The sequence below is a fragment of the Dendrobates tinctorius genome, unplaced genomic scaffold, assembly GCF_039654945.1.
Source record: "Dendrobates tinctorius isolate UK_male_01 unplaced genomic scaffold, ASM3965494v1 ptg000015l, whole genome shotgun sequence".
Taxonomy (NCBI): Eukaryota; Metazoa; Chordata; class Amphibia; order Anura; family Dendrobatidae; genus Dendrobates; species Dendrobates tinctorius.
Genome location: NW_027361683.1, coordinates 29942806 through 29969090, shown reverse-complemented (window position 1 = coordinate 29969090; position 26285 = coordinate 29942806). Strand labels below are relative to the sequence as shown.

The 26285-nt window shown below is 46.5% G+C and overlaps 1 protein-coding gene across 1 annotated transcript in view; it reads right to left on the bottom strand.

The window, feature by feature from the left end:
- Window positions 1-26285, bottom strand: part of LOC141074926 (uncharacterized) — a 61102-nt gene that overhangs the window by 4241 nt on the left and 30576 nt on the right. The window contains exons 3-6 of the mRNA XM_073562246.1: window positions 23933-24077; window positions 23399-23464; window positions 16547-17074; window positions 16112-16174 (exon numbers count right to left, since the gene is read on the bottom strand). Coding sequence (XP_073418347.1) covers window positions 16112-16174; window positions 16547-17074; window positions 23399-23464; window positions 23933-24077 — 802 coding nt within the window. The remainder of the gene's footprint in view (window positions 1-16111; window positions 16175-16546; window positions 17075-23398; window positions 23465-23932; window positions 24078-26285) is intronic.

The window sequence follows — 26285 nt, the reverse complement described above, 5'->3', positions numbered from 1 at the left end:
TTTGGACTGTAGATCAGTCTGGAAGTGTGAAATGCACTGCAGCAAAAAAGAATGTTATTTCTTTGTTTAATTTTTTTTTAAATTGTGAAAAGTGTATTCAGAGGGTCATTTATTATTCAACCCCTCAAACCACCAGAATTCTGTTTGGTTCCCCTAAAGTATTAAGAAGTATTTCAGGCACAAAGAACAATGAGCTTTACATATTTGTTTTAATTATCTCTTTTTCCAGCCTTTTATGACTATTTAAGACCCTCCTCAAACTTGTGAACAGCACTCATACATGGTCAACATGGGAAAGACAAAGGAGCATTCCAAGGCCATCAGAGACAAGATCGTGGAGGGTCACAAGGCTGGCAAGGGGTACAAAACCCTTTCCAAGGAGTTGGGCCTACCTGTCTCCACTGTTGGGAGCATCATCCGGAAGTGGAAGGCTTATGGAACTACTGTTAGCCTTCCACGGCCTGGACAGCCTTTGAAAGTTTCCTCCCGTGCCGAGGCCAGGCTTGTCCGAAGAGTCAAGGCTAACCCAAGGACAACAAGGAAGGAGCTCAGGGAAGATCTCATGGCAGTGGGGACATTGGTTTCAGTCAATACCATAAGTAACGTACTCCACCGCAATGGTCTCCGTTCCAGACTAGCCCGTAAGGTACCTTTACTTTCAAAGCGTCATGTCAAGGCTCGTCTACAGTTTGCTCATGATCACTTGGAGGACTCTGAGACAGACTGGTTCAAGGTTCTCTGGTCTGATGAGACCAAGATCGAGATCTTTGGTGCCAACCACACACGTGACGTTTGGAGACTGGATGGCACTGCATACGACCCCAAGAATACCATCCCTACAGTCAAGCATGGTGGTGGCAGCATCATGCTGTGGGGCTGTTTCTCAGCCAAGGGGCCTGGCCATCTGGTCTGCATCCATGGGAAGATGGATAGCACGGCCTACCTGGAGATTTTGGCCAAGAACCTCCGCTCCTCCATCAAGGATCTTAAGATGGGTCATCATTTCATCTTCCAACAAGACAACGACCCAAAGCACACAGCCAAGAAAACCAAGGCCTGGTTCAAGAGGCAAAAAATCAAGGTGTTGGAGTGGCCTAGTCAGTCTCCTGACCTTAACCCAATTGAAAACTTGTGGAAGGAGCTCAAGATTAAAGTCCACATGAGACAACCAAAGAACCTAGATAACTTGGAGAAGATCTGCATGGAGGAGTGGGCCAAGATAACTCCAGAGACCTGTGCCGGCCTGATGAGGTCTTATAAAAGACGATTATTAGCTGTAATTGCAAACAAGGGTTATTCCACAAAATATTAAACCTAGGGGTTGAATAATAATTGACCCACACTTGTATGTTTAAAATTTATTAAAATTTAACAGAGCAACATAACTTTTTGGTTTGTAAGATTTATGCATCTGTTAATAAATCCTGCTCTTGTGTGAAGTTTGAAGGCTCTAACTTATTTGCATCTTATCAAACCTGCTAAATCTGCAGGGGGTTGAATACTACTTGTAGGCACTGTATAACATGCATAGAATCCCAGAATTTTCTTTTTTTTATTCTTTTGATAATGATAATCTACCAAGACTGAATGGGGAAATTCTTCCTGGAGAATTAGTTTAGGAATAAGATAAAGGCATTACAGGGATCTCCATATTGTCTTTAAAATTATTATAGCAGTCCTAATTGCAACTTAAAATTTTCTGGAATCCTATTTACTTCCAGTGAGAATAGCAGAAAGAGACACGTGATTTTCACACTCCTCAAAAAGTTCTGAAGAGCTCATTTATATAGGCCTTCCATCTATAAATTGTGGTGTGCCATACATAATAGCAAATAGCAGAATACATAGTTGAATTAAAAGTAAGAACACTTTGTATCCACCCAGCTTAGCTACACCTCTCTGTGTTGAATTGAGAATTACTACACCCTATGAGATTTGGAAAGCTTCAAAACATCAACAACGTCCTCTTCCTCCTGAAACCTTTATATACTCTTGTTTTAACTCATTTTCTATTGACTTTTCATGTGAATTATGTGTGAACAGAAGAAATACTTGCAATACAATCTAGCTGTCCTTGAAACGCACATGAGCTGTAGATAAACTGAACATTTTTCTTTTCTGCGATGAATTGATTTATGTAACCCGCCTATAACAAAACTGTACTAGAAGAAGTGAAATCTGAAAGGATAAAATGTGAAAGTACAGAATGTTTTCCCTTGTCACTCTTGTATCTAGGACAGACTTTTCACAGGAGTTCAGAATATAAAATGATCCATGCATTTTTTAAGTTTCTGTGAATCAGAAAAACTCTGGTGAATTCAGTTTTATGGTATATGTAACCAAGGAAGCTTTAATTTTATGCAACATGTGAGCATTAGAAATTAGCAAATTGCTGTATTGAGAATTTCAATAGACTAAAGAGTATAACAGTGTAGGGAGATGGACCAGGCTAGTGGTACCGCTCTCGTATCAGGGCCGGAACTATTGGGGCTGTCACCATTGTTGCCGGAGGAAGGACTTTCTGACCTGGACAGACCTTTGCACTTGACTACAGGGGGCGGGTCCGCTATAAAAGGGATGGAATGCACCAAAACAGCCTCTTTGGCGGGAAGACAACGTGCGCAGCAGGAGAAGGGGTTGACTCACTTTCCACAGCGCAATGCCAGCAGACCAGGCCGCTTTGCTAATGGACGATACACGTGCAGCCAGGCTGTGAGCAGCGCGTGACTGTGGGCTCTCTCACCTCCGACACAGGGGAGATGTCCCATACCATACCGCAGCCTGACAACAGTGCATGCTGTAGGCCTGACCAAGGTAAACACACAGAGACTGCCAGGATATTCTCAGCCCCCACCGCTGACCTCCATCCTTTTGCACCGGAGCCACTGACGCCTCCTCCACAGACACTTCACCCCGGTAACGCAAGACTACGCCTTGGAGAGCCAGGATACATCCTGGCTGTCTGGAGACAGTGTCTCACATTCCTACAGGACCAGGCCAGAGACTTCACGTATCTCTTGCGAGATCTCCAAGCCTCCATCCTCTGGAAACATCAGACTGATAAGTTTACCTGTAATTTGAACACTTGTTCTCTTCCTGCACCTCAACCCCCCATACCTTCCTTATTCACTTCCTGCGAGGAGTATTCCCTGTATTAAACACCATTTAACTCTTGATCTGTCTCCTGCTCGTCACTGCATCCCACTGTAGGAGGGTGGACTGATATGTGGACCTGTCTGAAGGAGAAGGATAAAATGTAAAAATGTGCAGTGCACAATGCTTTATTGTAATTTGTATGTATGTGTGGGGAAACAGCTAGCAGTAGTGAGAGATGGTGTAGTACTGAGTTTTGGCCACTAGATGGAGACATAGGATAGTGAGTTAAGGATCTAACAGCAGCTGAAGCTAGGAAATGCAAGGTGGGCGGAGCTACATGAACTGAGAAGGGGAATCCCAGGACAAGGGAATAAAAGGAAGGAAAGTTCCAGAAGGACAGGACAGTCGGGGGGTGGCCCTGATAGGACAGCTGCAAATGGAGGACGCCTGGGGTACCGAAGGGCTGGACACTGAAGAGGTAGTAGGTATCGCAGCGGATGGACGGACTCGACCGGGGAAGCGCTGTGGCTGTGGGCCTAATGGCAGCCACAGTGAAAGAACCTAGAGGGCCGACATAAACAGGAGAAGGAGGAGGTGACAGGTACCCAGGCCAGTGTGCAGGAGCTGTCGTATTGCCGTGGTTGTCAGAGAAGAGAACCAAAAAAAGAAGACCTGATTGAATGTGCTCCTGCATCTGACTCCAGTCTTTTCATGCGTAAGAAGGGACCACCCCCCCAGTCGGCACACGTACTACAAGTGGCGTAGTAGGCAGGATCATCACTGCCCAACACAGGCGGTGAGGCTGCGCCGGAAGATTGAAGAAAAGGACCCGAGCTGAATGGGTTGAAGATTGGGATTTATTGACTGTGATTGACCTTGCTGGATTTGACCAAGGAAACCCAGAAAGAGACTTTGCGCACCTACATGAAATGGCGACTGTCGGTGTGGAGTAGAGATGGCAGTGGGAGGTTGAGGCCCGCCAAATCACCTGCACCTGGGAGTCCCCGTTGGTGGCCTGGACACTTACCCGAAAAGAAGAACCCTGGACCGGGCTGGAGCTGCTGACGGCTGGACCCACGAAGCTGAGGGTGGAGGTGTGCCCACCCGCAGCACAGGTCGTGCCGAAGCAGCCACTGGAGAAGCCATCGCTGACGCACCCTGTGGAACCTTTGGGCCTGGAGACTGGTCCTGCCGGACAATGAGATGAAGAACAGCAGCGGACACTAGGAGATGGGACCAGAAGCAGCAGAGGAATGGTGGGGTCCTTCCCGCGGGTGGTGGCTGGCGACATCGAGCCCATCCAGCAGGAGGAGGCCAGTGACATCTTGGAAACTCGGGTCGCTCGGATGCCCGAGTTAACGGAGGAGCTGCGGAGTAGCCGGAAGGAAGCCATGGCGTGGGGGAAGGTGAGCGTCTCCTCACCCTGGCCGGCGGCACCGCAGGCAGCCCCCATCTCCCTGCCCCATCTGAGCACTAGACCCAAGGTCCCCGATAGCGTTCTCCAGCCTCCCAGCCCGGCTCTGCCTTGTCCTACTTTACTGGCAAAAGGGAGTGCCAGGCCTAACGTCTGCGCTCCTGAGTCGCAGCCTCCCCGTCCGGCCTCCCCTTGCCCGGCGTTATCGGCTCCCAGCGGATCCGCGGCCTATGCTGGACTGGCTGACGTCTACGCCATCGACCCTCAGCCTCCCCTCCCAGCTTCTCCCCGTCCCGCGTCACTGGCACGGAGCGGGTCTGCAGCCTACACGGGACTGTCTGTCTGGATCTCGATATTATTGCCCAGAAAAAGTCCAAGGAGCGGGAGATCTGGGCAGTCCTCCATGAGAAGGGGGAAACTGCCATGTCTGTCCCCTGGAGCCATGGGCGGCTCATCTATACCAGCTTTGAGCGGGGCTATTGGTTCATTAGAGACAGAGACTGGCCACAAAGTCTACCTCAACGCAGCCTCCATTAAGCATGGGAGGGCCCTGCGGATGGGGGACTTGGTATCCCTTTACAAAGAGTAGTGTTCCCACGGCTACTATGCGGTGGCCGTGATTCTATACCCCGAAGAATTCAGAACCCCGTAAAGGGAAGGTGTGCTCCTGGGTCTTGGGCACTAAGGACACTCGTGGCCCAGGGACTGCCAGACATCCCAGGGGCTCCACGGCTGTGGAGTTCCCTTCTGCAGGTGGAGAACATCGGCCATCAGGAGATGGCCCGGAGCACCGTTGACATCCACGGACTACTGGGACTGCTGTGCGCTGTTGCACAGCATGGGGACTGTTCCGTTTCCCCTTGGGGTAAGAAAACCCTGTCTCCTGACGCAATAGGGGTGGAAAGGAAGGGGGGCACTCTTGTGTTTACAAATGTTTTCATAAATGGTTAATAGTGTTTAAATAAATACTTGAAGTTATAATGTCAAGGGATATTAGCGGATATACTAAATAATTAAAATGTTGCCAGAAAAAATGTGTTCAAGAAGGTCCACGTTGTAAATGTGAAAAAATGCCTGCCATGATAAAAATATAAAAGAAGGTACATGACAGTTTGTGGAATTGGAACAGATAGTGGTCCACAGATCAGGTCCTCAGTGGAAGATACCCAAAACGAAGGAGGTGGGAAAACGGTGACCTGGTAGGCAATAGCCTCGGTCATTTCGCCCCTATAACTAAATACGGTTCTGGAAGCCAAAAAGTGGAGGAGAGCACCTGTTGAGGAGTCCAGGTGGTCCTACCCCAATGAATGGAGATTGTCATAGAGGCGTAAGCGCCTGCGGGTAGCCATCAGCTACTCAGTGCTTAATTGCTCCCGGCTCTGCCCAGCATCCCATGTAGAACTAGAGGGCTCCGGGCTCTGCTCAGCAACCGGCCACACAGACAAAAGAAAGTAGGGAAGTACTAAAAAACTAAGGATACGGGATTGTTGGGGACTTCAATAGTCAAAGGAAGGGGGTATGTAGGAGGGTGGACTGATATGTGGACCTGTCTGAAGGAGAAGGATAAAATGTAAAAATGTGCAGTGTACAATGCTTTATGGTAATTTGTATATATGTGTGGGGAAACAGCTAGCAGTAGTGAGAGACGGTGTAGTACTGAGTTTTGGCCACTAGATGGAGACATAGGATAGTGAGGTAAGGACCTAACAGCAGCTGAAGCTAGGAAATGCATATTGGGTGGAGCTACATGAACTGAGAAGGGGAATTCCAGGACAAGGGAATAAAAGGAAGGAAAGTTCCAGAATGACAGGACAGTCGGGGGGTTGGCCCTGACAGGCAGCTGCAGATGGAGGACGCCTGGGGTACCAAAGGGCTGGACACTGAAGAGCTGAAGAGGTAGTTGGTATCGCAGTGGATGGACTCGACCGGGGAAGCGCTGTGGCCGTGGGCCTAATGGCAGCCACAGTGAAAGAACCTAGAGGGCTGACGTAAACAGGAGGAGGAGCTGACAGGTACCCAGGTCAGTGTGCAGGAGCTATCGCATTGCCGTGGTTGTCGGAGAAGAGAACCAATAAAAGAAGTCCTGATTGAACGTGCTTCAGCGTCTGACTCCAGTCTTTTCGTACATAAGAAGGGACCACCCCCCAGTCGGTACTCGTACTACACCACGTTCCTGCTTTACCTTACACTTGGTGTAGTCGGCAGGATGCAGTCTAACAGCATAAAGGCGGCAGACCAAGCAGTTGGGCGCGGCCCTAGGTCCAGTATTTCCCTGGGGGCAATGTTGAACAATCTCCCTAAGTTCGTGGAGAACAATACCATGTTATGGAGCAGGACTGAACGCATAAGGGGGATGATGAGAATGCACCCCATGACCCCTGCATTAGAAGCTGAGGTGGCCATAATGGCGTTAGATGGAGAAGCCAGAGTCTCAGTTATGCTACAACCCCCTAGAGAACGGGACACCTTTATTAAGTTGCTGAAAATTTTGGAGGAGACCCATGGGGACCCTATGGACGTAGGGGAGCTGAGGATGCATCTGTTTAGTCGTATGCAGAGAGAAAGAGGGAGACTGTGACCCAGTATATGTATCCTCTTGAGGAGTTAGGCCTCTTTCACACATCAGGTTTTCGCCGTCAGGCGCGATCCGGCGCTTTTGACAGAAACCGGATCCGGCGAAATGCAATGCCGGATCCGGTTTCCCCCCCATTGACTTGCATTTGCGCCGGATCGCGCCGGATGGCCATGCGTTTCATCCGGTTTTCGCCGGATCCGGCAATGTGTCGCGATCCGGCGTCTGGAAAAAACGGCTACTGTAACATTTTTTGTCTCCGGCGAAAAAGCCGGACACGCCGGATCCGGCGCGTCCGTCTTTTTCACACAATGAAAGCCTATGAGCGCCGCAATGCGCCTGATCCGGCGAAAGCCGGATCCGGTGGCCGGATCCGGTTTTTTTGGTCTGAGCATGCTCAGTAGCTCTGCCCACAAGACATATATAAAAGCAAGACAGTGGGACCCACAGCCACACCCAACATGCCACCCAAGAAAGCAACCAAGCGCAGCAGGAGAAGGCAGGAGACCACTGCAGCACCATCAGCACCACCACCACCCCAAATGGAGCAGCAAATGGAACATGCTGAGGAGGGGAGGCCAGCAGCAGATGAGAGACGGTAATTATCAAATCCCCCATTCCTCCAAACTAGGGCTATTGAATATCAAGATATTCATTGGCCCTTTGTTTCTCTTTATTCAACAGCCGCCCAATAGATGCAGCAGCAGCAGCAGCAATGGCAGCAGCTGGAACACCACCCACAGGCATGGAGTGTGTCCACCAGGAAGACAGCACATCATCTTCTGGGAGCCCTCCCTCGCATCGTCAGCGTTTGACGGTAAGTTTTTATTTCCAAAATCCATCATCTCTGTAATATATGTCTATTCATTGCCTTTTATTTCAAAACAGGATTCACAAGATGAAGAGGAGCTCCCAGAAGAAGAAGGAAGGGGTGGACAGACACCTGGAGTGGGCTCACAATTGGTAAGTTTTTTGCATCAAACGCAGAAACACAACATCACACTACACACAACACATAGAAAACAATGTTCTGCAGACCACACACAGCAAACAAATGCCTACATCCAAAGACATAACATTTTTTGTTTTCTTCTCTAGTCTTCCCAATCTGGTGCTCGGCCAAGAGGTCCTCGCAGTGCCTCCCAGGGTCGTCGGCGACAGCAACGCGGCGGTCACCAGCGTGTAAGTATAAATATTTTTGCTTTGTTTTTTTGCACTTTTTATTTCATTTCTTTTGTGGAGGCTAATTATGTTATTTTTGTCTTTTTCTTTAACAGCCTTCACAGCGTGCTCCCGACTCTGACGGTGAGGATGGAGGACTCGATGTGGACCACCTCATCGATCTCGTCAGAGAAAGGGAGCTGCTCTGGAATATGGCTGACCGCCGCCACGCTGACCTTATCGTTACCCGACGACTCTGGGAGGAAATCTGTTCGCTCCTTGTGGGCCGCTGGGAGGACCTCGATGTTCGGGCCCAGATTAAAGAGCGTAAGTATATACAGTACCGGTTGCTTGATGTAAACCAGTGTTTCCCGAACTCCAGTCCTCGTGGTCCCCACGGATCATGTGTTCAGGATTTCTATTTACTATGGAAATCCTGAAAACATGACCCCTGGGGACCATGAGGACTGGAGTTTGTGAAACACTGATGTTGTATACTAACCACTCCTTTCTCGTTTCAGGGAACAGAATTGTGAATCGGTGGCGGTCTGTGAGGGATCGTTTCAAGAAGGAGTTCAATAAAGAGATGCGGGCCCCGAGTGGATCTGGAGGACGCAGGAGCAAGTACAAGTACGCACAAGCCCTGTCGTTCCTCCGGGAAACAATGGTCACTAGAAGGTAAATATTACACACCACATGTGAAAAAAAATGTTAGATGTAACTTTTTTTTTTCAGCCAGGGCCATACCATGTCAGTATTTTAATTGTTTTTTTTTCTCTTTATTCCACAGCACGGTGAGCAGCACTCGGGAGCCTGCACGATTGGACCCTTCTGAGGCGATCCCTGAGGAGACCGGCACCGAGGGACACTTCGACCGCCCCGGTACATCTGCACCTTCCCAGCCTTCCCACACATTCGACCCATCTGTCCCATCCACCAGCACAGGAGCATCGTGGCCGCCTACATTACATGAAGCTGCTGGTGAGGAGATCGCTTTCCCTTTACCCCACCCTTCTGCCCCTGCCACCTCTAGTACACCTGCGGGTACTGGGCGGCAGCGGCAGAGGGGTCAGGAAAAGAGTTATGCGCCACAGTTCTTGCATCTGAATGCATCTTTCCAGAACTGTCTAAAAGTCTTGTCAGAGCAAATCTCCGCAGGCTTTCAGCAGATCAACTCCAGCATTCTGGAGGTGAAGACACTTCTGCAAACCATGCATTCAGAAGCAAGATCTTCGCCAAACCACACCTTTTTCAGGTCTGTTGTGGAGCGCATGGCAACACTATCTCCTACCCAGCAGATGCATGTAATGCATTCGTGCCACGGTGCTCTACAGCAGGTTACCTCCCAACCTCCACCTCCCACCACTGTAGTTCCTCCACCTGCACCCCCTCCAGCCACTTTCCATCCTCCCCCTCCTATTACATCTGCACCCCCTCCAGCCACTTTCCATCCTCCCCCTCCTATTACATACCAGCAACCTCACCAGTACCAGCAACCTTCCCAGTACCAGCAACCTCCCCAGTACCAGACATCTCCCCACTTCCAGCAACCTGCCCCGTACCAAACTCCTTCCCCGTACCAAACTCCTTCCCCGTACCAAACTCCTTCCCCGTACCAAACTCCTTCCCCATACAACTTTCCATCAACATCATCTGCTCCTACAGTCCCTGACCAACCCTCCACTCCACCGCCCACCACCTCTTCTGCCTCCCACATGTCCACCCATTCTGTAGCTTTTTCCACACCATCACCTCTAACTGTTCCTTCCCCACCACGATCCCAGTCCTCTCTCCACACTCCCATTGTCGAAGTGTCCCGCAGCCCCTCCAGCAGTATTTCCACCCCACACTACACCGAGTTATAATGTTTTTTTTGTAATAAAAATGCCCATTTGGTTGGTTTCAAACCTTTATTAAAAAAGTTTTTTTAACTTTAAAAACAGTTTACACAAAAAAAAATATTTTAAATAAAAGTTAAATTATTGTTTACACTGGTTGTCTGTCATTTCTTTCTGCGGCGAAATATGTTTAAAAAAAAGGTTAAATACAGGGTATTTAAAAGGTAAAAAGGTATTCAAAACCAGGTATATAACTGTGGGTAAATTTTAGCTTTTTGCCACAGTTGTGTTCCTGGTTGTGTTTGAAGCAAAGTATTTCACCTGAAAAGTTGTGTTTATTGTTGGTGATTTCCTAACAATGTACACAACTTTTGTTAAAAGGTGAAATACTTTGCATAAAACACAACCAGGTACACACCTGTGGCCTAAAGCTAAAAATAGTAAGACCATGACAAGATAGCCAACTTTGGTTGGCAAAGGTATATACTGTTGGTCCAGAAGGTACACAAGTTTGGTTAGGGCACAAATCTTTCACACTCTGTCATCCTGCCAGTGTACTCTGCCTTGAGGTGACATAAAGTATAGTGCAAAATTGTCCCTCATTACTGAAACCGTCACAGAACTTCTAGTGGTAATATTTCCAATGACAACATCCATCTTCGCCAGTAACTTGCTCTTCTCTCCAACCTGCACTTTCTCCTCTACAACCTGTCAAAGAAGGGCTGTAGGATCATGCTATATATAGTTTTCCAGTAGCCAATCCCGTTCGGAAGGCCACAAGGGTCAATTTTAAAAACCAGATCCGGCGTAATCCGTCGAAAAACGGATAGAAAAACGGATGAATCGGATGAGACGGATCCAGTTTTGTCTGTCAAGAACAAGACGGATCCGGCAGAAAACCGGATCCGGCACATCAGGTTTTACAAAACATTTGCCGGATCCGGCATTCCGGCACGACGCCGGATCGCGCCTGACGCCGAAAACCTGATGTGTGAAAGTAGCCTTACACACTGCCATCGTTAGAAAAGACAGCCTAGGTGTAGGCCCTACTGATGAAATGCTGTGGGATCAGTTGGTGACAGGCTTGCAGGACATGCTGGCGAAACAGGCCCTACGGGAGCGCTTGCAGATGAACCCGTGCCTGACTTTTTCTGAGGTGTCAAGTGAATCCCACACAAGGGAACAAGAGCAGGGGGTGACAGTCCCATAAGGTCCAGAGCGGAGAGGTATCTGTAAACAAGATCACCGAACCCCAATGGGTGGAAGAATTGCAGAGAGAGCTTCAAGATGTTAGAGGGGAGTTGGTTGAGGTAAAGAAGCCTGGGGGTATCTGAGTCCGCCAGGGGACAGAGATGACCCGGATCTACGACCGGAATCCAGAATGTTCCGCAGACAGAGGCCCCTCACCTGCTTTAATTGTGGAGAGACAGCACATTTGGCTAGAGAGGAGTGCCCACATAGGGGGAGACCCCAGCCACACCGACCTTTAAACTAGAAGCCTTCAAGCCTGGGGGACACCGCCTGGAGCCTGGACAGTCACGAAGGAGACTTTGGTCTGGGCTGAAATGGATGGACAAGCGGTATGTTGCCTGGTGGATACTGGCTTGCAGGTGACTACGATGCCTGAAATCTATTTCCAGCGACATTTTCCTGAAGCATTGCGGCCTGAGTGGGGTCGGTGGTAAAGTTGACAGCTACCAATCACTTGCCCATTCCGGTCGCAGGAATGTTGTGGATGCATATAACCCTTTCTGGCAAGGACTTGGGGCACAAAGCTGTGGTGCTGACCCATGGAGAAGTAAGTAGTGGGCATGCCTTCACTCTGAGGATGAATGTCCTAAAGAGCCTCCTAATCAGTGAACCCTGATGCAATTCTGAAGCAGTGGAGCCCGCACACCCCCACAGAGGAGAGTGTTCCAGCAATTGATCTGTGTAGCTCATGATCAAGATGGCAGATATTGGAACAGATGCGGGCTGCCTGCACCTACCCACACATACTACATCTGTCTGCTACAATCACCTCTTGAATAATATAAAAGAGAAAAAACACACGAAAAAAAGTCCCATACAACAATTTTATCAAAATTACCAAGATGATTTTATTAGAAATAACAGGAATATAGGAAAAGGGGTGGTATATAAGTCAGTTATGACCATAAACAGCATATGGGCAAAAATACATAGGGTTCGCCACAGGTAATGGACAAAGGGATATAAAAAATTATTTAGCCATGCTTAATACAAGAATTAAATTTTCAACATTATCCCACAGTAGTATTTAACAACCAGTCAAGGTATATAGACTAAAAGGACAATTATGGCCCACACATATGGTGGGGCCTGCCACCAAATGAGGATAAATATAGTAATCACACCAAATAAAGTCACTACATAACATTACCTAAGAAAGTAGTCCAATGAACATAGTGGATAAGAGGATGAAAAAATATATTGTAATGGACACAGTCACAATCTCACATATCCACCATAAAAAGGACAAAAGAAGACCAACTGCAATGTAAACTCACAGACAAAAGGCAAATACAGTCAAAAGGTCAAACACTGAATAAAAACAATTTTATTAGTATATATAAAAATATGTATACACATATATACAGACAAACATGCATGGAAAAGGGCTGAATGATGGAAAAAGGCTAAAGCAACCACATACAAAAAGCCCCAGGTAGGTATGTCACAGGGAAGTAGCAATGAATAACAGGGTATTGTGAATATATCAATCACTCATGGTAATGTGCCAACAAGTAATGCATCCCAGGTACCCATACTAACAAATATACCATCCCCAGAAAAGGGTCACACATCCTAGAAAGAGTGAATACCACTAATAATAAACAAAATATATAGGAATACAGGTACCTTGTAGGCAAGAGGCAACCCTCCCGGACCGACCTACCAACCCCAACGCGCGTTTCGACGTGCCTTCATCAGGGGGAATAAGGCTCAAGGTGCTGGGTCTGGATTTAAATATACTCCATACCGGAACCATCATTGCGGCCGCGCGGCCCCCCGGTGACGTCACGTCCGCCGGATCGCGCTCACATGGGCAGCCGAAAGCCGGGAACACGTGGGGCCCCACGTGACCCGGAAGTCGGTGCACCGCCAGAGCGAGAGCCAGTCGACACAACGGGAGCAGGGCGCACGCGCTCCGCAAGGAATGAGACAGGGCGCGCCATGGCACATGTGGGCAGGGAAATGGGCGGCTAGTTCTAGTAATAGTCAAAGTATGTCACAAAGACAAAGCCAAACAAAGAATTATATCATATAACAAATAATAAGAAAAAGAAAAAAAGAAAAAAGAAAAAATTGGCATTGTGGAAATGACATCATAAACTGAGCCAATAACATAAGTCCATAAAATACAAACCCATGCCCAAGCAAACATAATTGCCATATAATAACAAATGAAACGAACACAATTAATGCAAAAATGTCAACATTAAATAGTGTATGCTTGTATAAAGTATCAACAATAAATTGAAAATACGCATATAATTGTACAACGGACGATCACATATGGAAGCATAGGAAACAGATATAGGTATAATGGCCATGTCAATAAATATAACACACATATTATCCCATATCTTGAGAGTACAAATACCACATGCCAAATATAACAACAATCTGCCTAAGCAAGAATACGGACCCCAGTAGAAATTATTTATGTGTATATATATGCATATCCCCACAAGCAAGAACATACACAATGACGGAAAACTACAGCACCAACGAATATACAAAATATATATGACAACGATTGCGGAATAACTTTAAGAAGAAATGCGCGTCCATGTCAGTCACCGGATGCAGATGGCCGTCAGCACTAACTTAACACACTAAAAGAAGAAAAAACAAAAACATAATTAAAATCAATTAAAAATAATGTATGCGGAAGCATAACCAAGCACAATAGACTAATGGTCAGAGAAATGATGAAAAGCTGAGATTCTCGTTTAATCCGTATGGCTGAACTGTATTAAGGGTCCAAATCCATCTACACTCCAATTGACCTAAACGTTTGGACAGATCACCCCCCCTAATATTGATCTCCAACACATCAATGCCGCGAACTCTCAAAAGAGAGCTGTTGCATTGATGAAATAACTTAAAATGTTTAGGGATGGTTTTGAGGGTGGTTGTCTCATCATGTCCGTCGGCAGCTTGGATGCCCAACACGTGTTCTCTAATTCGGACCTTAAGCTGTCTTGTCGTCATCCCCACGTAAATTAAACCACAAGGACAAGTAGCGAAGTATATCACATACCTTGTGGTACACGTGATTCGTTTCCTTATGTTATAGATTTTTGTACCAGCCGAATTAGAGAAATCATTACACCTGTCAACATTAGGGCATGCCACACAACGGCCACAAGGAGAACAACCACCCGCAATCAAGCCAGCACCCAAAAACGTCTGAGGTTGTAGACCCACATGATGGCTTTTAGTTAAGAGGTCACGTAAATTCCTGGCACGTCTAAACGTGATTAATGGTCGTTTAGGTAGAAACTTATTAATTACAGGATCCACCTGTAGAATAGGCCATGCCTTGGTTAATGCTGACCTAATGCGATCCGAATAGGGATGGAACGTGGTAATGAACCTACAATGGTTCATATTATCAGGTTCCCTGGCCCGTTTGTTATATAGTAGAGAATTCCGTTTGGAGTGCTTGGCCCTATGATAGGCCTTCTTAACAATCCGCCTACTGTATCCGCGTTCTAGAAATCGTAGTTTCAATTCCTCTGCCCGCCTCTCAAAGTCTACATCCGATGAGCACAACCGTCTCAAACGGAGAAATTGTCCCACCGGTATAGAAGTAACCATATGTCGCGGGTGGCAGGAAGATGCGTGTAGTAATGTATTGGTGGAGGTGGGTTTACGAAAGATGTCAGTGATTACATTGCCACGGTTGTCCTTAGAAATCGTGACATCCAGGAAATTAATTCTATTACTATCCCACTCACATGTCAAGGAAATATTTAAGTCACTGCTATTGAGGCACTTAACAAATTGGGCAAGGTCGACGGCCGTGCCCTGCCAAACGAACAGGATGTCATCGATGTACCGCGTCCAGAAAGGGACGCGATCAATCAACGGCACCCTGCCCGAGAGGAAGAGGTCCCTCTCCCACAGCCCCAGGAACAGATTAGCATAGGCCGGCGCAAAGGCCGCGCCCATGGCTGTCCCCTGGAGCTGCAGGAAGAAGGACCCCTTAAACACAAAAAAATTGTGTGTGAGGGTGAATTCCAGCAGTTCCAGCAGGAGTCCCTTCAAAGGAATTGATAGATTAGAGGTTTGCAGAAAAAAATCGCACTGCAGCTATACCATCTTTATGTTTAATATTAGTATACAGGGACTCCACATCTGCTGAAACTAACAGGGATTCACCCTCAAGGCAAAGGCCGTCGACCCTGCACAAAAGTTCACCGGTATCTCTCAAATAGGAGGGGAGTGCTGTAACGAGAGGCTGAAGGTGGAAGTCAATCCAACGGTTAACATGCTCTAAATAATTGCGTCTCCCCGATACGATGGGCCGACCAGGCGGTGACTTCAGGTCCTTATGAATCTTTGGTAGTAAATAAAAAGTGGCAACAGTCGGCTCACTAACCAGTAGTGCCGAAGCCAGCTCCTTGGTGATAACGTCGTCCCGTGTAGCCTTTTTAATAATATTCTCTAGTTGATTGTAATAACTACTCGAGGGGTTATATGTCAGCTTCTTATAGCATATGTTGTTATTCAGCTGACGATAGGCTTCCCTCTCATATAACTTAGTAGGCCACAGGACGACATTACCACCCTTGTCAGCCGGCTTCAGCACCACATCCGGGAGATTTTGAAAGTGTCTCAATCTGACACGTTCTTCCCTGGTTAGATTGTCTTGATTAGAAAACCTAGGGATCTGATTAAGTTCCCGAGTCACCACCTGGACAAAAAGATCAATGCTCGAACACGAGGCCAAGGGAGGAGATCTCGTGGATCGAGGACGTATCGACGGAGGGATCTTACCTCCCTCGTGGACGTGTTCCACCGCCAGCTCCTCTAAGGCTCTTAGAGCCTTCTGTTCCTCCTCTGTAGGGAAAAGTACATTGGTGTCGTTATTAAAGAAATGCCTCCTTAACAGTAACGTCCTAGCAAAAAGGTTAAGATCCTTGACAGTGGTAAATACATCAAATTCAGGAGTGGGTGAGAAAGAGAAGCCCCTGCCCAGAAGAGACAAATCAGAGGGAGAAAGTACATACTGACTTAAATTGATTACCCTATTATCTCTCTTGTCGAAATTAACTTGTTGAACATGTTGTCTCTTATAAGGATGGTATGAGTGGTCCCTTAATCGAGTTGTGCCCGAGGAGGTTGACACATCCGATTGGCCGCTTACCGACGAAAGTAAAGTATTAGAGGGTATACGCGGTAGACGGATTTTTCTCCATAAGTAGACCTTGCCATTCTGATAGTCCATAGTGTCCCTACTATATTTAGAGAGTTGATTCTCCTGAATCTTTTTAACAAGGCCATCGATGGATTTCTCCAGATCAAGATCAAATTGTTGTAATTTCTCCTTGGGGCAGTCTGTTCTCAAACCCACTTGTAACTCATCAATGAGTTTATCCAGCTCACCAATACTGGAATTATTGTAATTAACCAAAAGCTGCATGAGTGTAAAAGAGCAGCTATTGCAAGCATCTTCCCATTTTTTAATGAATACATCATCTTCAACAGGGAACGTAGGTGTTACACGAACCCTCAAGCCTCTAGGAATCATCTTACTAGAGATGTACTTCTCCAAGAATATTTTATTCCACCATATCTTCGATTGTTTTATTACTGAATTCTTAACCATCATCAGCTTATCATCACACTCAGAACCAACAGTAAACTGTGCACCGGCCCCACCAGCACCGAAGGTCTGATCCATTTGATTGAGCCATAGTTTCTCTTTGGCTCGATAGTCCATTTCATCAGCAAAGTCAACTGTGCATAACACAGCAAAATATAGATAAGAAAGTAGTCCAATGAACATAGTGGATAAGAGGATGAAAAAATATATTGTAATGGACACAGTCACAATCTCACATATCCACCATAAAAAGGACAAAAGAAGACCAACTGCAATGTAAACTCACAGACAAAAGGCAAATACAGTCAAAAGGTCAAACACTGAATAAAAACAATTTTATTAGTATATATAAAAATATATACACGAATCACGTGTACCACAAGGTATGTGATATACTTCGCTACTTGTCCTTGTGGTTTAATTTACGTGGGGATGACGACAAGACAGCTTAAGGTCCGAATTAGAGAACACGTGTTGGGCATCCAAGCTGCCGACGGACATGATGAGACAACCACCCTCAAAACCATCCCTAAACATTTTAAGTTATTTCATCAATGCAACAGCTCTCTTTTGAGAGTTCGCGGCATTGATGTGTTGGAGATCAATATTAGGGGGGTGATCTGTCCAAACGTTTAGGTCAATTGGAGTGTAGATGGATTTGGACCCTTAATACAGTTCAGCCATACGGATTAAACGAGAATCTCAGCTTTTCATCATTTCTCTGACCATTAGTCTATTGTGCTTGGGTATGCTTCCGCATACATTATTTTTAATTGATTTTAATTATGTTTTTGTTTTTTCTTCTTTTAGTGTGTTAAGTTAGTGCTGACGGCCATCTGCATCCGGTGACTGACATGGACGCGCATTTCTTCTTAAAGTTATTCCGCAATCGTTGTCATATATATTTTGTATATTCGTTGGTGCTGTAGTTTTCCGTCATTGTGTATGTTCTTGCTTGTGGGGATATGCATATATATACACATAAATAATTTCTACTGGGGTCCGTATTCTTGCTTAGGCAGATTGTTGTTATATTTGGCATGTGGTATTTGTACTCTCAAGATATGGGATAATATGTGTGTTATATTTATTGACATGGCCATTATACCTACCGTGTTTCCCCGAAAGTAAGACCCTGTCTTACATTAATTTTACCCCAAAAAGTCCCACCCTGTCTTACTTTCGGGGGAGGTCTTACATTAGCCGAAAAAAAATGACAATTTCTTTTTAACCAATAAATTAACATTTATTAACATGCTGTTATACCCCATAACAGTGCCGTATCCCACTGCACACAGCCCCACATCCCATAACAGTGCCGTATCCCACTGCACACAGCCCCACACCCCATAACAGTGCCGTATCCCACTGCACACAGCCCCACACCCCATAACAGTGCCGTATCCCACTGCACACAGCCCCACACCCCATAACAGTGCCGTATCCCACTGCACACAGCCCCATACCCTATACAGTACATGTTTCCCTACTTGGTTTTTAAATGCTGGACGTTTTCCTCTGCGGTGCGGCTGTGGGTGCGGAAGGCCTGTGCTGCAGGGAACGCTGTGCCAATCAGCAGGGAAACAGTGGTGACGTGGGGCTGGGGCGGCCAATTACAGCCCAAGCTGCTGGACCAATCAGTGCTCGAGCCGGGGGCCGGCGGTGACGTGGGGAACAGGGGCGGCCAATGAGCTGTTGAGCTGGGCGGATTGCGGGGTTAACACGGCGAGTTAACCCCATGAGCGCTGGACCCGCCCAGCTGCACCTGAGGACACCTCTGGAGCCTGGGGACCCAATGGGGGACAGCGGCGGCCCAAAGGTAAGGGCCTTACATTTCACAGCGGCCCCCAACCCTGCCTTACATTCGGGGGAGGCCTTACATTGAAGGACCCCCCCGTAACCCCCACCCTGTCTTACTTTCGGGGGGGTCCTACTTTCGGGGAAACAGGGTATATCTGTTTCCTATGCTTCCATATGTGATCGTCCGTTGTACAATTATATGCGTATTTTCAATTTATTGTTGATACTTTATACAAGCATACACTATTTAATGTTGACATTTTTGCATTAATTGTGTTCGTTTCATTTGTTATTATATGGCAATTATGTTTGCTTGGGCATGGGTTTGTATTTTATGGACTTATGTTATTGGCTCAGTTTATGATGTCATTTCCACAATGCCAATTTTTTCTTTTTTCTTTTTTTCTTTTTCTTATTATTTGTTATATGATATAATTCTTTGTTTGGCTTTGTCTTTGTGACATACTTTGACTATTACTAGAACTAGCCGCCCATTTCCCTGCCCACATGTGCCATGGCGCGCCCTGTCTCATTCCTTGCGGAGCGCGTGCGCCCTGCTCCCGTTGTGTCGGCCGGCTCTCGCTCTGGCGGTGCGCCGACTTCCGGGTTACGTGGGGCCCCACGTGTTCCCGGCTTTCAGCTGCCCATGTGAGCGCGATCCGGCGGACGTGACGTCACCGGGGGGCCGCGCGGCCGCAATGATGGATCCGGTATGGAGTATATTTAAATCCAGACCCAGCACCTTGAGCCTTATTCCCCCTGATGAAGGCACGCCGAAACGCGTGTTGGGGTTGGTAGGTCGGTCCGGGAGGGTTGCCTCTTGCCTACAAGGTACCTGTATTCCTATATATTTTGTTTATTATTAGTGGTATTCACTCTTTCTAGGATGTGTGACCCTTTTCTGGGGATGGTATATTTGTTAGTATGGGTACCTGGGATGCATTACTTGTTGGCACATTACCATGAGTGATTGATATATTCACAATACCCTGTTATTCATTGCTACTTCCCTGTGACATACCTACCTGGGGCTTTTTGTATGTGGTTGCTTTAGCCTTTTTCCATCATTCAGCCCTTTTCCATGCATGTTTGTCTGTATATATGTGTATACATATTTTTATATATACTAATAAAAATAACATTACCTATTAGACTGGTCTAAAGTAGGAGTCCACCAAGGAGTACCCTCCCCGACGTACGTTTCGGCTAGATGGCCTTCATCAAGGGGTAACAGGAAGTGGGAAACAGGAAATATTTAAGATAAATGACCACCAATGAAATTGTGAGAATTATGCACCTGATCATGAAAAGACCAGACCATGTAACATATTTAAATATTGTACCTCCTCCAATATGGCGACCATCACCATGGAAAATAAAAACAACAGCCCCCCAAAGATTTAACAATAGAAGAATAAACAAGAAAAAAAGAGACCAGTGTCAACCTGTCTCTATAACCTCCTCATTTTATTATGATACGCACCCACCACTGTCTCATGCAGAAGAACATTAAGCGCGATCAAATAGTATCAAATCGCCCCAATAATCCAAAGAACAGACCAAGACAATAGCGCGCTATATATACCACAAACGCCTCACATCCGCCCCAGATGGTATAGGTATAGTCACAGAGAAGGCGATGTGTACGAAAGTGCAGCGGCGAGTAAACGTGACGTCATCGTCACATGATGATTCCCCCAGCGTCGCCTCATTTTGTAAACTGACAACCAGGCCTATCTGAGTGACGTAGGTGGTGCGCCTGGAGTATGAGAGAGCGTCATGCCTCCCCTCTGCGACGCGCGCATCACCGTTGTGACCCAGACACGGGGCGGCGTCACGTGACCGACGGCTTCACAAACACGTGACTGCTCACAGGCAACATTAGACACCGAAGGCCGCCCCAGGTGTAGGAAGCAGCGGCGCAGAGGCGTACCAGGAAGGCATAAAGCGCTCTGTATGGTGGTGACAGACCTGAGGACACCGAAAACCGCCCAATGAAGACAGCGGCGTACGCGCGTACCAGGAAGACATAAGATACTCTGTATATTAATGATATAACTGGGGAGAGAGAACGGTAAAAGGACCATATACCTAAAAAAACATACACATATATGGATATCATTAACAAAGGAGGTAACAACATAATAAAAAATACATACAAAATACATAGACAAAGACCTGAAAATAACAATAATATACAAAATGGTGAATAATAGTGAAAATTATACAAAAAACAAACAAAAAAGGGGACTAGTCAATAAATATACCTAACAGCAGGAATAAACATTTACCTAAAGACTATGCGATAATCATCTAATATTATAATAGTACTATACTCAATTATACATAATTCATGAGACCATCACAAAGAAAGAGGAAATATCAAAACATAGATATAATCAATATCCCATCTTCATCCTTTCGAAAGATCAAATGTAATCCTGGCTGATTTTTCTTCAAGCATACGTCCAAGGTGATAAATCGAAGAAATCAGTGGACAAAAACACTAAAACAGAGATACAATAAAATATTAAAAACAAGCACATAGGCAAAGAATGGTCAAAATATGTTTAGAAGCCGTGGAAAATGGTTACAAAAATGGGGCAAAGCTGATAGCTTCATTCAGTCCTTTTGGTTGTAAGGACCAAATCCAACGCGTTTCACATTGTGACAATCTCTTAGTTAGATTACCACCCCGAATGCCAGGTTTAATGATGTCAATGCCTCTTACCCGAAGCAATGAACTGTCACAATTATGTTTTAATTTAAAATGTCTCGGTATCGTCCTGAGTGTGGTCAGGTCCTCATGGTCAACTGCCGCCTGTATCCCCAACACGTGCTCATGAACTCGTGTTTTTAATTGTTGGGTCGTCATTCTGATATATATTAGGTTAAATGGACATACCGCAAAGTATATCACGTAACGTGACGTGCAAGTGATATCATTCCTAATATTATATCTTCTAGTTCCTGAGGAGTTAAAAAACTCATTAGTACAATCGATGTTGGGGCAGGCGACACAATGGCCACAAGGAGCACAACCACACCCAGGACGGCCAGCATCAAGAAAAGTAGTCCTGGGTTCGGACTGGTAGTAACTGCGAAAAAGATGATCACGGAGATTCTTTGAACGCCTGATCGTGATACTAGGCATTGAGGGGAGAATCTGACTAAGGATCGGATCCGTCTGGAGAATCGGCTATGCACGGTTAAGACAGTCTTTCATGCGAGAGAATTGTGCATGGTAATTTGTGATGAATCTTATCTTATTATCGGATTTTATCTCCTTTTTCTTAAATAGGAGAGACTGGCGAGTAGACCATCTAGCCCTGTTAAAGGCTCTCTTAATTGATCGCCCTCTATATCCTCTCTCTCGGAACCTATCGGCAAGTTCTTTGGCCTGTATCTCAAAATCTCGTTTGGTGGAACAGATCCTGCGAAGACGCAGGAACTGTCCCACCGGAATGGCATCTATCATTGATTTAGGGTGGGCGGATGTGGCAATCAAAAGCATATTCGAAGATGTTTCTTTCCTAAAGATGCTAGTTTGAAGATTATCGTTCCCATCCCTCCATACAGTAACGTCCAAAAAACTAATTTTGTTTACGTCATAACTGTATGTAATATGGATGTTCTTGTCATTAGAATTAACACCTGACATAAAATTACATAGCTGTGACACGTTCCCCTGCCAGATTATAAAAATGTCGTCAATGTACCGCACCCAGAAAGGGATGCGGTACATCGACAGACATTGATCTGACAGGGGGAGGTCCCTCTCTCACAGCCCCAGGAATAGATTAGCATATAAGGGGGCAAAGGATGCCCCCATAGCAGTGCCCTGGAGCTGCAGATAGAAGGACCCCATAAAAGTAAAAAAATTGTGTATCAGGGAATATTCAAGAAGCTCAAGAATGAGCAAAACAATCTCCCTTGATAGATTCGACATCCTAAGGAAGTATCTCGTGGCCGCCAAACCATCCGCATGCCTGATGCTGGTGTACAGGGATTCAACATCACCTGTCACCAGCATCATATCCTGACCCACATGAAGGCCATCAACACGTTTGAGAAACTCCACGTGTCCAAGATGAATGAGGGCAGGTTCTCAACCAGAGGATGTAATTTAGACTCTATCCAAAGGTTCACTTTTTCCAGAAAATTGCCAGACCCTGAAATGATTGGACACCCTGGAGGGGCCTGAAGCTTCTTGTGCACCTTCGGTAATAGGTAAAAGGTAGAAATCGTTGGTTCCTGTACCTGAAGGGCCAGAGCCAAATCCTTTGTGATGACATCATTCTGAACAGCCAGATTCAAATTTTTTGTCAGTTGTGTCATATAGGATATAAGGGGGTTATATGTCAACCGTTTTTAACAGGTCTCATTGTTAAGCTGCCTAAAAGCTTCCTGTTCATAAAGGAGTTTCGGCCATATGACAACGTTTCCCCCTTTATCAGCTGGCTTCAGAACAATGTCAGGAAGCCCCTTCAATACGTCCAACCTCCTACGCTCAACCCGACTAAGATTATCTCTACCCAGTCCCTGTGGGATGTCCAAGAAATCTTTTGTTACCACCTGCACAAATAAATCAACTGCTGCACATGATGCAAGGGGAGGGAATTTCTTAGATTTAATCCGAATAGAAGGCGGGATATTACCTCCCTCTCCTTGATCATGTTCTAGAGATAAATCTTCAAGGTCCAGAAGTGCTAGTTGCTCCTCTTCTGTAGGAAATAAGCTTTGCAAGTGAGAATCAAAAAAATATTTCTTAAATATTAAGGACCTTGCAAACAAATGTAGGTCCTTAATTGCCACAAAGGTGTTAAAATTAGATTGAGGAGAAAACGTAAGATCTCTATTCAATAACGACAAGTCAGAATCAGTCAATTGATGAGAACTCAAATTGATTACCTTATGACTGTTTTTCTTTCGTTCAGGTGATTTAAATTGCATCCTCTTGTACGGATGAAAATTCACGTCTCTCACCCTTTTGGGCCGAGGCCCAGACCTTGTCGTCATTGAAGAGGTTGACCAATCCGATGAGTCACTCACAGAAGAGAGGGAACTCACTGAGGGTGCCTCCTGTAACTTCGGATTATACATGTTAGGTTTTCTCCAGAAATAAACATTCTTAGTTGCAAAATCTTTGCTATCTCTTTGCAGCTTGGCGGACTGTGTCTTATGGATCTTACTGACACAGGCATCCAAATTCTTCTCAATTCGAGACTCATATCCCGCCATTTTATCAGCTGGACAAACAGCCTTTAATTTACATTCCAGCTCATCTATGGATTTGTCAAGATCCGCAATGGTTTTAGAGTTATGTTCAATAAGTAGCTGCATTAAAGAAGAGGAGCAACTGCCACAAACCTGTTTGTGATGGAATGGTCCCAGTGTGCTGTGTCAACTTAGGAGAGCAAGACATCATGATTTCCTCTGGGAGTGAAGGAGCTCAGATTAGGGGTATGCCCAAAGATGTGATACCACCTCAGGCTGTGCGATTGACAGTTAAGCAGGGAGATCCTTGGACAGTGGCAGTGAAATCTTCTCTGGATCCAGAGTCCCAGCATATACAGGAAGAATGGCAGATATTGGAATAGATGCGGGCTGCCTGCACCTACCCACACAGACTACATCTGTCTGCTACAATCACCTCTTGCAGTGAGGAATCCAGGCCTTGTTTACTTTGTGCTCTGGGTGACTAAATGCTACAGCACTATTTCCCAGGAAGGCTTGTGTAATGCTAGCAATAGGGTAGACTCTCGGGCATGCTCTTCTTGTACTCGTGCCATAGCCCCCCTCCAAGCATCTTCCTCACCAAAGCCAATGTCATCTGGTGCTTAATTGCAGATCACGGGCTGCAGGGATCCATCCACACACAGCATCAATCCCAGAAAGGCTGCAAGGAGCATTCTGTGCTAACAATGTGGGCCGTGTGGATGGAGCATTGCGTGTGGAGTGTGGCTATGTGGAATGGGCGGAGCTATGTGGAGTGGGCGGGCTAGATACATACACACACATACATACACTCAGCTTTATATATATAGATTTGGTACTACCATACTGTTTGCCTATGCATTGAATGCAAGGCCTGCCCTGGCGCAAATTTGGACGCACCACAAATAACCCTTTGAGCAGACATCCTGGATGTCCACATGAAACCAAAGTTCAAATTATTATTAATTTGGTACTAACATTCTGTTTGCCTATGGATTGAATGCAAGGCCTGCCCTGGCCCAAAGTTACATGCACCCCAATAACCCATTTGAACTGACATCCTGGATGTCCACATGAAACAAAAGTTCCCATTATTATAAATTTGGTACTCCCATACTGTTTGCCTATGCAGTGAATTGCAGTGTTGAGCCTGAAGAACCTGCATTGGAGAATGTCAGTGTGGAGGCTGAACACCCGACAGTGGTAAGTGGTAAGGGGGATGACCGGACTGTGGGTACCTGCATGCCAGGTCTGGAACTGTTGAGGCTGCATACTCTGTTCACGGGGGGAAGCCTGAGTGAGCCGGAGCTTCCCCTATTGCCTGGGGGAAGCGCTAGTGAATCGGACCTTTCTGCTGTCTCAGGAGAGCGGGGAGTGAGAGGAGAGAAGCGCGTGCAGCAGCGGGGGCATAGAAAGAAAAAGTGCGAAGCAGGGCAGTTTGACTTGAGCGGGCAGCGCACAGAAAGGCGAGTGGTCCGCTCTGCTTCCCCCCCCCACCACAGAGCACCGGAGCTGCGGCAGAGCCCCACTGTCTGAAAAGGGCTGTCGTGCTGAGGGGAACCAGTGTGCCTAGCAGCAACCAGAGACAGGGACCACTGCGGAGAGTGAAGAGCCAGGTGTGCCCAGCAGCCAGGAAGAGTAGTGCTCTGTCCTGGGAGCACCAGCATCATGCAGGCCAGCGCCCGTCCTCGCCCACCGCCAACAGCGAGGACTAGAGAGGGAGAGAAACGGGCAGTGTGTGCCTGGTGACTACAAAAAGAAAGTGCAGGGTGCCGGTGAACACCAGAGAGAAGCTGCACGCCAGTGGTTGTCTTGAGTCTTGGCACAAGCAGGCAGCGCACAGCATGAAGAGGAAAGTGCAGCGCACTCAGTAGCGGCCAGAGAACAAGGTGCCGTATGCACCATGTCTGTGAGCACAGTACACGTGCCACATAAGAGTGAGCACATACGGAACTGACACTTGCACCCTGACGTTGCCAGCGAATATTTACCCGGACACTAGTGACCTGACTTCACCAGTGAATATAGTTGCAGAGTCAAGTTGGTCTTTTACAGGACTGTGACCCGTACCCCTGTTAGCCACTGCAGTTTATGGACAAAACCCAGTGGAAGGTACCAGAGACCAACCACTGCCGCCAGAAGAAGGGGCATTGATGCCCACAGGACTTTCTGGAAAAGACACCGTACCAGCCATTGCCAGCGCCATTGAGTTCTCAGCAGAACTCACAGTTGGCGGAACTCCTGACACAAGTGCTTCACAAGAACTGCTGTTATCTGAACCGTCGTTCTTCTACTTACACTATCCTTTGCCATCTAAACTGTTGAATT